General features: G+C 38.6%; 2 protein-coding genes across 10 annotated transcripts in view; one reads left to right on the plus strand and one right to left on the minus strand.

The window, feature by feature from the left end:
- prkacba (protein kinase, cAMP-dependent, catalytic, beta a) overlaps positions 1–13,326 on the plus strand; it is a 294,170-nt gene that overhangs the window by 249,387 nt on the left and 31,457 nt on the right. The window lies entirely within an intron of this gene.
- The window catches only part of ttll7 (tubulin tyrosine ligase-like family, member 7), a 78,066-nt gene that overhangs the window by 46,812 nt on the left and 17,928 nt on the right, over positions 1–13,326 (minus strand). For all 5 annotated transcript variants that reach the window (XM_077535430.1, XM_077535432.1, XM_077535434.1 and 2 more), the window contains exons 7-9: positions 11,700–11,916; positions 6,478–6,642; positions 3,251–3,409 (exon numbers count right to left, since the gene is read on the minus strand). In XM_077535430.1, the coding sequence (XP_077391556.1) occupies positions 3,251–3,409; positions 6,478–6,642; positions 11,700–11,916 (541 nt within the window). The remainder of the gene's footprint in view (positions 1–3,250; positions 3,410–6,477; positions 6,643–11,699; positions 11,917–13,326) is intronic.

Here is a 13,326-nt window from a genome sequence, read left to right on the forward strand (position 1 = left end):
GAAACTGAGTTTTTTCTAAAGACTTTCTCTTTTTGGTTTGTCTTTAATGAGACGATGCGAGAGGACGACATGTTCTTTTTCAATTAGCAGCCCTCTACACACTCTTAAAAAAAAAAAAAAAAAAAAAAATGAGTTCAGCACCAATGCAACAGAAAGGCCTAATTTCATTCGACAGCATCTTCTACTTGATACCATCGAGCATCCACCTGGCTTTGAGTTTACACAGGTTGAAGTTCCATTTCCTGTCTGCGAGTACGCATGTCCAACAACTAACGTTGACATTTGAAGGAGTAAAAGAGGATGACAGTGTCAGAACGGCAGGCGCGGCACGGATAATTCACAATGACACCAACAGTGAAACCTGAGAGGTTCCGTCGACAAATTCAAAACAAACCCGGGAAAACGAGATCATGTTTCAATTCCCTGGCAAGACTCCTCCCGCTTTGGAAGTAAAGAAAAGTTGAATATTAGAAATAGTGAAATGGTTTGAAATAGATTTAATTAACCTCAAACGGGAGCAAAGTAATCCTTCAATAAATGAAATTCAAGCTTGAGGGCTTGCCAAAGGGCGCCGTTTTCAGAAAGCCTGTCCTCGCTGCGTTGTACGTCCCTATTGAATAGCAATGCACATCAACAGGCCAAAGATGTAATAAAGTTATTTTCAGACTTGACAGCCCGCGCAGAGAGCATTTAAGAAAGGCTCTTGATTCTCACAACTGTCCCCTGACTAATCATTTTGAGTTTTGGCAATAAATGACTGTTGCTGTAAATGTTGCATGAAAGAGAAGTAGGTGTATGCGTGAAGGATGTTAATTGATGAACGTTATAGAGAGCGGCTCGCGGGGGGGGGGGATCATTACTGCTGGAGTGGAACAACTGCAATCATGGCTGTGTACCATGTGGCACACGCACAAACACACATATGCACGTGCGCACACGCAGTCACAATGAAAAAGAAATCCCACTACTCTTGTTCACCCTTTGTTACGTTTGCAAGCCAAAAAGCCAGGTCAATGAAATAAAGACTCTAAAATATAAACTACAAATATCTGTCCTTTTACCATTCCAAAGGTGAAGAACCACACTGAAAAGTCAATTGTAATACCTAAGAATTACATTTTGGACGTGTGGTGAGAAGTAGCAAGTGGATGGTTTATTGATACTTGTGTACACTTCGATCTAGTACCGTAACTCTCGATTATTTTTAGAAATTATTAATCTGTCAATTATCCAATCGACTAATCTGATTCATTTCATTCACAAATTTTGCATTAAAGTGCATTACAAAAGCATTTTATCCCTGATTAATGTTGTAGTATGTTACAGGACATTGTTTTCCAAAAATAAAAACAAATGTCTTATTTTGATTAAACAGGAAATAATCAAGTCTGCTTTCATGAAGGACTACAGAAATCAGTGATCAATTATTGTTGATATGCTGAAATCTGATTATTTGGACCATTTTAAATTAAAAAAATGATTACTCCATTATTGAAATAGTTATCAATTAATTTGATAATCAATTACTTGTCGATTATTTTTGACAGTTCTACCAATATTGCTTGTAATGTTTGCAGTACGTGGTTCTTAACATGTCTGGAAAGAAAGAGAGGAACGGACAAATAAATGAAAACACAAAAAAAGAAAGAAAGCGAAAAACAATCATACTTAAAACAATGAATTATTAAATGTTCAATATTACATCACAAAATATGTTAAACCATAAACCAGTCGTTGTAGCAAATGATTATTGTATGGCAAATCTCTAAATCGAATGACAATGACAATTGTGTGCTGATTTTCTCATAACAGTCGCTCATAAAAATCTGATGTAGAATCACATTATTTTTTCAAAATCACATTTTTAAATCAAATTAAAGGAATAAATTGTCATATTTTTACTTCCTATCCTTGTAATATTACAACGTGTAATTATGACTTTATTGTGTCTTTATTCGTCCAATATTTTTACCAGTGTGGCCACGGGAGGCCGACTATTTTGTACAATCATGCACATATCAATACTGTATCCCAATTATTTGAGGTGGCATAATGGTGAACATCCCTGACAAAAATCGCCCGAGCATTCTCCACTTTAGTCCATTTTGTGGGAGAAAGGAGTGTAAGTAGAGAGAAGGTGGGGGTGGTGCCCACTAGTCAGGTTTAAGGATTTAGGTCAGGCTTGAACTGACTGGTTGACAGGAAAAGGGTCTGCCACAAATCCTGGAGTGGACTCTAAATTGAAGACCACTCTGCAATGAGTGACACGAGAGATTGACATGGAACGGGGGGGGGGGGGTTCTTGCTAACCTGACCTATATTGTATGTGTATGTGTATACACAGTCCTTCCTTCAAGGGAAGGTTTCATATTGTAGGGTGTATATATATATATATACATATTAAGAGTCCACGTGGGTGTGTCTCAGCGTTTCTGTGCACGGGGAACAAGAGTGTACAAGCAAATCAATGTGTTTATGCGTTCTGTCAGAGTGAGGCACCGTCGCCCTCTCTCTTACTTGATGGAACAGTGCTTCACTTCAGAAGCCGCTGCCGCTTTGGTAGCAGCTGGAAAGGTGAGACTCCACAGACGTGTGCGTTCCTTTCTTTTTCTTTTCTTTCTTTTCCACTTTCTTTTTTTCTTTTTCTTTTTTTCTTTTTCTTTCTATACATATCAAGAACCACACAATGCAAACTTTACAAAAGATATAGTTAGAACTGTCAAAATTAATCGATTAATCGACAAGTAACTATTATAATAATCGAGTAATCGTTTGGAGCCTCTTTTTTTTTTATTTAAAATTGTCCAAATCTTTTGATTTCAGCATATCAACAATAATTGTTCAGTGATTTCTGTAGTCCTTAATGAAAGAAGACTGATTATCTTCTGTGTTAAATAAGACATTTTCAAACATCTGTTACTTACCTTGGAAAACAATTACCTGTGAAATACTAAAAACACCAATCCCCCCCATCCTCCTTTTTTAATCACTATACAAATGTGAAGTATGAAATAAACACCAATCACTGGTTTATAAACAGTAACCAGTGAAAAAAAAATTTGTAAAATTAAAATGAATCTGATTAATCGATTGAATAATAGACAGATTAATCAATTCTAAAAATATTTGATAGTAACAGCACTGTTATTATTATTATTATTATTATTATTGTTGTTGTTGTTGTTGTTGTTGTGGTTATCTAAACAACAACGTAAAGAAATTTCTTTGAAAAGTGTCAATGAGAATGTACCTCCAAGAGCCAAGGTTTGAGCTTGCGGTCCAGGATTATGTCAAAGCCCAAGACCTCAAAGCAGACACTGTCGCTCCCTGGTGGCTGGCCAGGCCTGCACATGCGGTACGCGTGCAGCACATGGGGCTCTGCCACTATTAATGTCTTGACGACCAGTTCCTGTCATGACGTACAAAAAAAGAGAGATACAAATTAAGTGAAAATCCCTCATAGAAACATGAATTAATATTGTCGACCAATAGGCAATAGAACATCTCAACAACAAACAGTTGTACCCTAACAAATAGTAACTGTTTACAGACAGTAAGCAGGAAATAATACAAAAGAATTAGTGAGTTTGCACATGCACTCACACATATTCTTTTTACACAAAGCGTTCTCTCTCTAGTCAAGTCCCATGCAGAGTTGCTGGCCCAAACATTGCCCAGACCACGCAGACTGTTGGGTGCAAGAGGGGGATGCAATGTTCTGGCCTTGGACTGATAAGGCAAAAGCCCCACCGTCTGTCCCCCACACAGGTCCATGCAACTGTCCAAACCACAGGCTGCCCGGTACAGACACCTGCTCCCGCTTCAACCCTTTTTGCCTGAAGAGTGTGTGTGTGTTTGTGTGTCAGCCCCTGAACAGCCTCACTCTATCCCGAGTCCGTGTTTTATGTGAGTGTACAGAGTTGTTTCGTGTGCTTCTCGCTAACATATTTTGTGTAAGCCACTGGTTCTTAATTTAGGTTCAAACGAAGGCCAGGGCTTCGGTGAGTCGATCTTATGGGTTTGGCCGAGGTCAAGACACACACCTGACTCATGATACTTGGTGATTATTGGTTGCGGTGATCGGGCTACTTTTCTTGGCCTATAGGGAATTTTGTGCGCTCAGTATTGTAATGGTTGTGATGGTATGTCGTGTGATTTATTTTTTGGTTTAATCCTTTCATGCTAGCCAAGCCAAAAAACAAAGTGGCCGGATGAATATGTGCAATATGAATTGACATGTATAAGTGAACGTATGATGTTCCACAGGGTTAAATTCTGGAGCCTCTGCCATTTTCATTGTATCTGCTGCAACCTGGGTTCCATCTTAACTCATTCACTCCCATCCATTTTTTTACTGGATTTTGACTGATTTTGCAAGGCCACAGAATAGTGTGTTCTATTTCTATAAAAACATGGAACCTACCAAAAGAAAGATTAGCGTCTCTTCTTTCATCAGGAATTTTTTTTTTATATCTGTTTCAGTTTTGCAGTATTTAGCATTAGAATATAGGTAAGTTTCGTCAATATTCACATTCCTGGTGAAAACACTGACAAAAAGAGCTTGTTGTAACATGGCTCTGGCTGATCTCTTATACTCTGCTGAGACCTTCATGTCAGAAGCTGCATCAAAGCCTTCTGTATGCTCTTGCATAAAAAAAAAAAAATGTAAACACGTTTTTGGGAGGGAAGGACAAAGTATTTAAAAATGTTTTTACACATTTTTGGGATTGAATGAGTTAAGTAAGAAAACCGCAGTGGTTATTTTAAAGTGCTCTATGAATATTATAGAACTGAGTTGAGTGATGGGAATCAGCATCCTAACTGCGTGATTTGCAATGCCGTGTTGTCCAGGGCAACTAAACATCTAGCAAGACTAAAGGACCACTTCCTTTAGCTGCATGCAGCTGGGGAATACAACAACATAATGCTTTCTGAGTTCTAGGTGAATAGAGCAAGATTTGATGAAAAGACTACTGTATTTTCACGACTATAAGGCGCACCGCATTATAAGGCGCACCTTCAATGAATGTCATATTTTAAAACTTTTTCCATATATAAGGCGTTAGAAGTAGAGGCTGTGGTTACGTTATGCATCCATTAGATGGTGCTGCGCTAAAGGGAATGTCAACAAAACAGTCAGATAGGTTAGTCAAACTTTATTAATAGATTACAAACCGGCTTTCTGACAACTCCATTCACTCCCAAAATGAATAAACAGCTGTTTTATTATTTTCTCTGAGGTAAAGTAGTAGTATTAGCTAGCGATCCAAGATGGCGGGATCTTCTGCGCATGTGTGTCACCGATCGTACAGGGTTACCGATAGTGTCTTGACAGCGAGACCTGTTACGGCTCAATATTGATCCGTATATAAGGCGCACTGGATTATAAGGCGCACGGTCAGCTTTTGACAAAATTGAAGGCTTTTAGGTGCGCCGTATAGTGCGGAAAATACGGTACTCTCCCTGTTGGTTTTGTTCACCAGTAGAGACTATACCCATGTCTTGAATATGAAAAAGATCACATTTTATTTTTCACTAAAGAAGGATTTGGTTAAATGCGCATACTAAAACTGGTGGGGTGCAGTTCCTCCAAAAAAAGTTACGAATCGCTGATTTAAGCAGAATCAAGTTCTCTCATACTTTAAGAGCATCATTAGTACAACACTTGACACACAGTACAAAGACTTGCGATAGAGTTAAAATAATAATAATAATAATAATAACATATTCTACCACTACCATACTCCTCTCTAGTTTTCTGGTTGTGTTCCTTGTAGGAAAAGCATGTAAACAGCCTGGTAGCCGGTCTGTATGCATCAAAGTGTAAGCACAAAGATGAAAAGCGAAGGATGGTGGGCAGAGAGCAGCAGCAAAGTGCAGCTTCAGATAAAATAGCAAGAAAAAAATGATGAGAGCGCAAGAGAGGTGGAGGACATCTGGCTGAGTCAGTGGGTGACACTTTGGTGTGTCGCCAAGGGATCGGAAGATACTGCATAAAGGTCCAGAAGACAAAAAGCACCATTTTTATATTTTCTCTTTGCTTACCACGGCATTACGTTAAAAAATACAATAAGTTGCTTGGGCCGAAAAATCCTTTCCAACAATGTGGCAGTTTTACAAACACGGTCAAAAGAAATAGCTGAAAGAGCAAGAAAGGAAGGAGGGCGATGCTAAAGTAAATTACAAATTGGAAAGAAAAGCAGAAAAAAATGAAAGTAGAGGTGTTTAGATGAGCTGGAAGCAGTGAGACTGGACGAGCTCACCCTCCAGGAATGATGTTTTGACCGGGTTCTTCCAGTCAGTTAAACAAAATTCGAAAGCTGACTGAATATCTGTCAAAGCGCATCAAGTCAAACCTTAGCTGGTACACTTTTTGTCTTACAGGCAGCGTGTGGAGCGTGTGCTTCCAAATGTAAGCATGTGATGTTTGCATTTGCTGTGAACGTGTAGTTGTGTATAAGTCGGCAAACCACGTACAGAAACGTCACCCCAGAATTTGGCCACGTCGTAATCATTGGTGCGCAGGAACTCCGTGAACCAACTGATGGATCTTTTGCTGCCTTTATCCACCGTCTCATCCCGCTCAAAGTTCTCATTGTGTTTGTTGACTGAGTAGTTGGTAAGATGCATGTAGAGTTGGCTCTGTGGGAGAGAAGGAGGGCATAATTTAGTAGAAATGTACAGTTATAATAACAATGATGGAAAAAAAAAATCAGTAAAATCCTCACCAGATGGTATTTTTTCCCCATCAATTCCCTTGTAAACAGTTTGATGTGTTACACATTGCAAAGAAAGCTCACTATCTCATGTCCTACATAGTATGGACGCTAAATTTGTATTGAATGGGGGAACTCTGCTTTTATCAGTCATTTGTGAGTGATGATTAATTATCCCAGGAGGCCACATAGTCTAAAAAGTACCGACATACCTAGGATGAGCATGATAGATCCATTTACCAATTTGATTATCATCAAGAATCGTGTAGATCAGGGGTGTCAAACTCATATTAGCTCAGGGGCCGCATGGTAGAAAATATATTACTAAGTGGGCCGGATAGGTAAAATAATGGTATATAACTTCAAAACAATTGCCGTCAATTATACGAAGATTTTTTCGATTTTTGGGCAAATTACGGAGCTCAACTGTAATCTATTGTTAAAAAAAAATAACACAAATGCAAACGAAACGCAGCAGCAGTTTGCCTGTATGAGTTCCGGACGTGTTAAATCTGTTTTGCATATATATAGTTCCCAGAATGCATTGTGTGGCACAGTTAATGAAGTTAATGAAGATGTTAATCCTTATCATATGTAATTGTGGTACCAGTAATTGAATTTGTGTCATATTTAAAACGTTTATGTTGGTCCATGATTTAAAAAAAATATATATATTTTTTTTTAAACAAACCACAACTTTAATTAAGTTGGATGTAAAATAATGACTTCCAGGGCGAGTCAGTAAGTTACATTACTCATCTTAGGACTGCTTGTGAAATTACAAATTTATATATTTTATTGTGGCTGGCTGATTAATTGGTCCGACAATATTATTATTTATTTTTTTCTTCACTTTACAAAATTGTCTCGTATTAAACCCCTTTGCGGGCCTGATCCGGCCCGCGGGCCGTATGTTTGACACCCCATCAATTTCCATATCATCTACACTGTAGATGATATGGAAATTGATGTACAACAAGTTTATGTAACATAGTCACTACTCTCGAAGGAGTGGAGGAATACGTTTCACGAAATTCAGGCCTAATTAGTTTGTAGCCTAAATGTAGTAAAAAGCAAAACACAAAGTAAAGGTTTTGTTCTTTAATGGGTGTATATATATATATATATATATATATATATATATATATATATATATATATATATATATATATATATATATGAGGGATGTAACGATCTGGTGGCTATTTTTTTAGTGCAGTTTAATTTTCATTAGGCATGTTTTGGCCCTTCTATGTTTAAAATCACTAATTGTCAGATGAAGGGGATTGCAATATGATTGTGAAGCGAGTCAATATGTGGAGGAACTCAATGTGTGCTTGCATTAGTGCCTCAATATTAAGTGTTATTAGAGATTAGAGGTTGTTTATATGTATTGCTGTTATGTACAAAAGCACAATATTGTGCTTTTTTTTTATTACGAGCTCTTTTTTTTTTTTTTTTACATTGTGATCTTTTTTAAATATCCAACCTCCCCACAATATTGTGATAATTACCGTATCGTCGTATCGTGAGCTTCATATCGTGATATCGTATCGTGATATTTGGATATCGTTACATATATATATATATATATAATATATATATACAGTGATGAGCCTACAGCCAGGTATAGTTAGCATGTCAAGCACACTTTTACCCAAATTGATCAAGGAAAATTGTTCAAAAGCCCCTCCCTATTACACAATAACATCAAATATAATATAATCTTCTCTTTCAGGTCCTCCCATCAGTGAATCATGTTTCTAACTTGATTGACTAACCCGATTTCTGGCTTGAGTTTTACCGCCGGATGCCCTTCCTGACGTAACTGTCTCAATTATCCAGCACTGGCGATATCCAGTGGCTGGGTGCATGGAGACTGTCTGGGAACCAGCCCGCCTACTGGCTGCATGAAAGACAGCAATGTGAACCACTGCACTAATGATGCCTCATAATTCTGCCATAAAACAGACTAAAAAAAAACGTAAAGCAATAGCTGAAGTGTGGGGAAAAAAATAATTAAGAGCAGTGCTCTACTTATTTAACTCTGAATGCATTCAGACAAAGTAGACTCACTAAAGTCCTCACAAATGTACAAACTTTGTAGCTTCTCTTCTGTAGCAAGGACATTTTCCTCCTGTTGCAAAATAAACAAAGAGCCTGGTTCTAGCTCTGCTGTATATGAGAAGTAGACTGAGAAAACTGCTTCTTTGAGTTAATGCCGTATACAGTAAAGTAAACAAAACGGAATCAAATAAGAGTGATAAGAGCTGTAGTGCACCATAGTTCCCACAGAACATGGCTGGGATGCATCCCTGAGTGGCTGCCTATTAGTGGCCTTATTGCACCCCTCTCTTTATAATGCACCCACGTCCTTAGCTACAAGGTAATAACACTGTGACCGCAGGCCACTCTACCTCCTGATGGCTGTCTGGCAGCCACTCTCTGTGGAATTGAACATCCATCTCCATGGCGCGCTTGATTCTATCATGTGTCACAGACTTGGTAAGACAATACGCATTGTGTTGATATGCATCGTGCGTGATAGAAGCATGTGGGTGTGTTTGTGTATGTGCGATGCACAATAGACTTGGTTGGTGCAGAACCTTAAGGCGGATAGCTATGGCAAGAAATATGTTCTCCACTCATGCTACCAGTGTATTGTTCTACTGAAATTGATTATATTGAGTTACACAAAGCTTCCTCATTATATGAAAGTCAATTTGTACCTTGCGTGTACTGTACAGCTAACTATAGCACTAGCTAACTATCTATAGCTCACCAGGGCTTCATTCAAGTTCAGCTTCATCAAGTCCAAATTAAGTTTGAATTAAAAAGGTCGACTCCAAGTAGTCAAAGTCACAAAGTCCAATTCAAGTCCAAGTCCAAGTCCAGATTTGAACAAGAATAAAACTTAAAGGGGAAGTCAACCACAACATTTTCTTTACAGTAGTATGCTGTATGCGGCACCTTTGTCAAAACACGGCATTCTGATGACTATTGCATTTGTGAAATATGAGTTAAGCAGCAAAATCCACTCATTTATATCTATCTCTGGGGCGGCCATTTTGTCATTTCTTGTCGATTGAAAATGACATCAAAGCTCCTCAGGGCTCAGATAACGACCAATTATGACACAAAATGGCCACCCTGTGAATGGATAAAAACGGGTGGATTTTGCTAACCTGGTCATAGCCAGATGGATATGCGCTTCACTCAAGTGAGTTCTCCGCAAACCCATCTGGTACCTCGCCGCGGTAATTTGGTTGGGAAAGGAGGGAAATTCTGTACAATCATTCGAGCTGATTGGACGATGCGGCATTCTATACGTTTGTTTTAACCAATCACGGCCATGGGTAAAAATAACGTTTTCGTTCTTGTCGAAGGGGGGGAAAGCACGAACATCTTACTAGCTAGAAATGCATGAAGCGCCTCTCGCTGTTCATTTAACATTCAACAAGGAAATGGTGATTAATTCTGCAATAATAGAATTAATTACAGCGTCCATTCGTCCATGTTAGGTTTGTTTGTTAGCCCTGGCGTCGGGTCTGGCTTCCTGGTTTCGTCACAGTTGCATATCCCGCCCCCAAACACAATGTCGCTCTGTGATTGGTCCAAACCGCCACTGGTTCGGATCGACGGAAATCAACGGGAGCGGCACAAGATGTATTCTCCGGAGTTTGTGAACTCACAAATACTGTGAGAATTCATCTTGCGAGAGCAAGATTAGGATTTTGCTGCTTTATTTATATTCCACAAACGCACTATTAAATATAATGTTGTGTTTAGACTAGTGAGCCGCATATAATATATTATTGTAAATAAAATTTGGGGGTTGACTTACTCTTTAAGACAGAAAAATATTTTCATGGCTACAAAATTAGAGAAATTGCATTATGCTCAACAATCTCTCTGCTCACCCAATTAGATGGCTTGCTGCCCGGTAGCCATGGTAACCGGGTGGCCAATGTCAATTTTGGCCTATTTTGTTCATCTGAAAAACTTTATTTCAAGCTTCTTTTGAAGGAGGATGTTAATTTTGAGGATTAAGGATGAAGTTGACCTCCACTGAGTTAATAAAACTATTTTTCAAGTCCAAGACAAGTCTGAGTCAAATGCCAAGGAATCCGAGTCAAGTCTGAGACAAAAAAAACATGTCAAGTACAGACTCAATACAGCCTGACAGCTCATTAACTCATTCACTCCCAGCCATTTTCACAAAAGCAATCCCGTTCGCTCCCGGCTGTTTTACTGAATTTTGACTGATTTTGCAAGGACCACAGAATATTGTGTTCAATTGCTATAAAAGCATGGAACCTACCAAAAGAAAGATTGAAGTTTCTTCTTTCATCAGGAAAAAAAATGTTTCTATCTGTTTCCGTTTTGCAGCAATTAGCATTAGAAGAGAGCTAAGTTTCATCAGTTTTCACAAATCTATTTAAAATTGTAATTGAGCTTTTTTTTTCTGGATGGACCTGGTTGATCTCCTTTGCTCTGCTGCCACCTGCTGGCCATTTGTGTAATAACTACCATTTCTGCAACCGTTCTTTGCAGTTGAGAGGATGCATCAAAGCCTTCTGTATGCTTTAGCATAAAACAAACAAACATATAAATACGTCTTTGGGACACTTAAAACGTTAAAAAAAAAAAAAAAAAAAAACTATTTACACGTTACTAGGAGCAAATGAGTTAAGATGGCCCTCTGCACAGATAATACAGTTTTTAAAATTTATAGTGGAAGCTCTTCAAAAATCCCTAAATGCGCTAAAAGTCATACAAATTTGAATTTACCTAAAAAACATTGTAAAAAATAAATAAATAACTACCATTCAGCATACAGAAATTTCTACCCTGCTAGTCTATGTGCGGCCAGCAGCTTGTTTTTATTGGCCAGCAACATATTCTAGAAATGTTCAATTCTAGAGCATTAAAACTACAGGCTGACTTATTTTCGGGAAACCTGCGGGTCCCGGAATGACTCACCAGGTTGGCCTCGCTGGGTGCATGGTACTTCTCCGTGCCCATTCGCACCAGGCCGTCGTTGTAGAGGAAAATTCGAAGCGGGTCACAGGAAGTGACAAGGATGTAGATGCGCAGATCAAACTTGTAGCCCTCCATCAGGAAAGGTTTGTCCAAGTATTCCTGAACAATAAAGTGCTCCTGGGCAGGCAGCTTCTCACAGTTACGGATAAGTGAGATCCTGGATAGACAGAAGCCTTTATTAATCCTCTGGGGGGAAATTGGAGTGTCGTCAGCAGAATCATAAAATATGGCATACTAAAGACAAAAGGATAATTAGAAAAATGATAGATGATGGCAGAGAAGCGACCGTGAACACTGACTGATGACATTGGCGCTGTCTTATACGTGTTGGATAAAAATTGAGCTAAACTGTGCACACATTTTATTATTCTTTTAAAATTGCTACTGGTTACAGTCATATATGTCAGTTGCAATGTTTCGTTGTCAGTATTTTCAAATTTAACCACAAGATTTGCGCTACACTTCTTATGTTATTTAAGCCAATTAATAAAATCTGTTACAAGGCAGCAAAATAACCTATAAAAGTGTATTTACATTAAACTTGCATGGTGCCGTGGTGATATTCATATGACCTTCTCCTGCTTCAAAACCTGCCATGAAAACATAGTTTAAAAAAGTGCCCTTGGCATGATTTATGGCAAGTTTAAGAGCGAAGACTTATTTGGCACAGCAGCGCACTGAGCCTTCCGAAATCTCTTTTACTCTGTTGATTATCTGGCCCTGTAAATATGACTCAATGCTCAAAAAATGCACAGGTATAACATAAATTCTGGTTTTGTGTGAGCATCTGGAGAACATTGCAATTATCTGAAGAAAGCCTCATCAAAGGCCAGTGCTGGTCGATGAGGAAAATATGAGCAGGCATTGGGCCTCGTTTCTACATTACTTTCCTTCTAATTCAATTTCCTTTGGTCTCAAGTCACTGGCACTCAGGCTTTATATAGTACACACACCGAGTTGTGTTTGTATGCATGCATTCATGCAGGTGAGTGTGCACAGAATTTGTGGGGCGGTGCGTGCGTGTGTGTCAGTCCATGTATATATGTATGTGAGCTGGTGGCTTGAGGGATCATTGTTAAACAGCCTCCAACCACCATATGTGGACTCAGCACGACTGACCTACATCCCCATCAGTCATAGTTAAAGTCAACTGAGACTAAATTGGTTGCAGGCAGAGTCTTGAAGGTTCCATTATTTAAGGAGGGATTATACACACACATGGTCTCACACAAATATGTCAGAAATGTGAAGACTCAGTTGTGTGAATGTTTTAGTCCCGAGGCAACATAGCAGAACGAGTTATGTAGTGTCTTGTGTACACTACATGCCAGGTATGCTATCAGCGGTATCGATATTTTAATGTATCGTATTTGCGATGAGCCGCCCTCTTTTTCAGGAACTAGAAATTACATATTGTCACATTTTTTTTTATTTATTTTTTTTGCAAAAACTATTATTTCTGCATAAATCATCTCCCCATGATGCAAATGGTTAAATTTGTTGTGTTTCCTGAAAAATCTGACAAAATGACTTTGGCGATTATTTTAAGAAGGCACCGATATTAGAA

This window comes from Festucalex cinctus, chromosome 10 (assembly GCF_051991245.1).
Source record: "Festucalex cinctus isolate MCC-2025b chromosome 10, RoL_Fcin_1.0, whole genome shotgun sequence".
Lineage (NCBI taxonomy): Eukaryota > Metazoa > Chordata > Actinopteri > Syngnathiformes > Syngnathidae > Festucalex > Festucalex cinctus.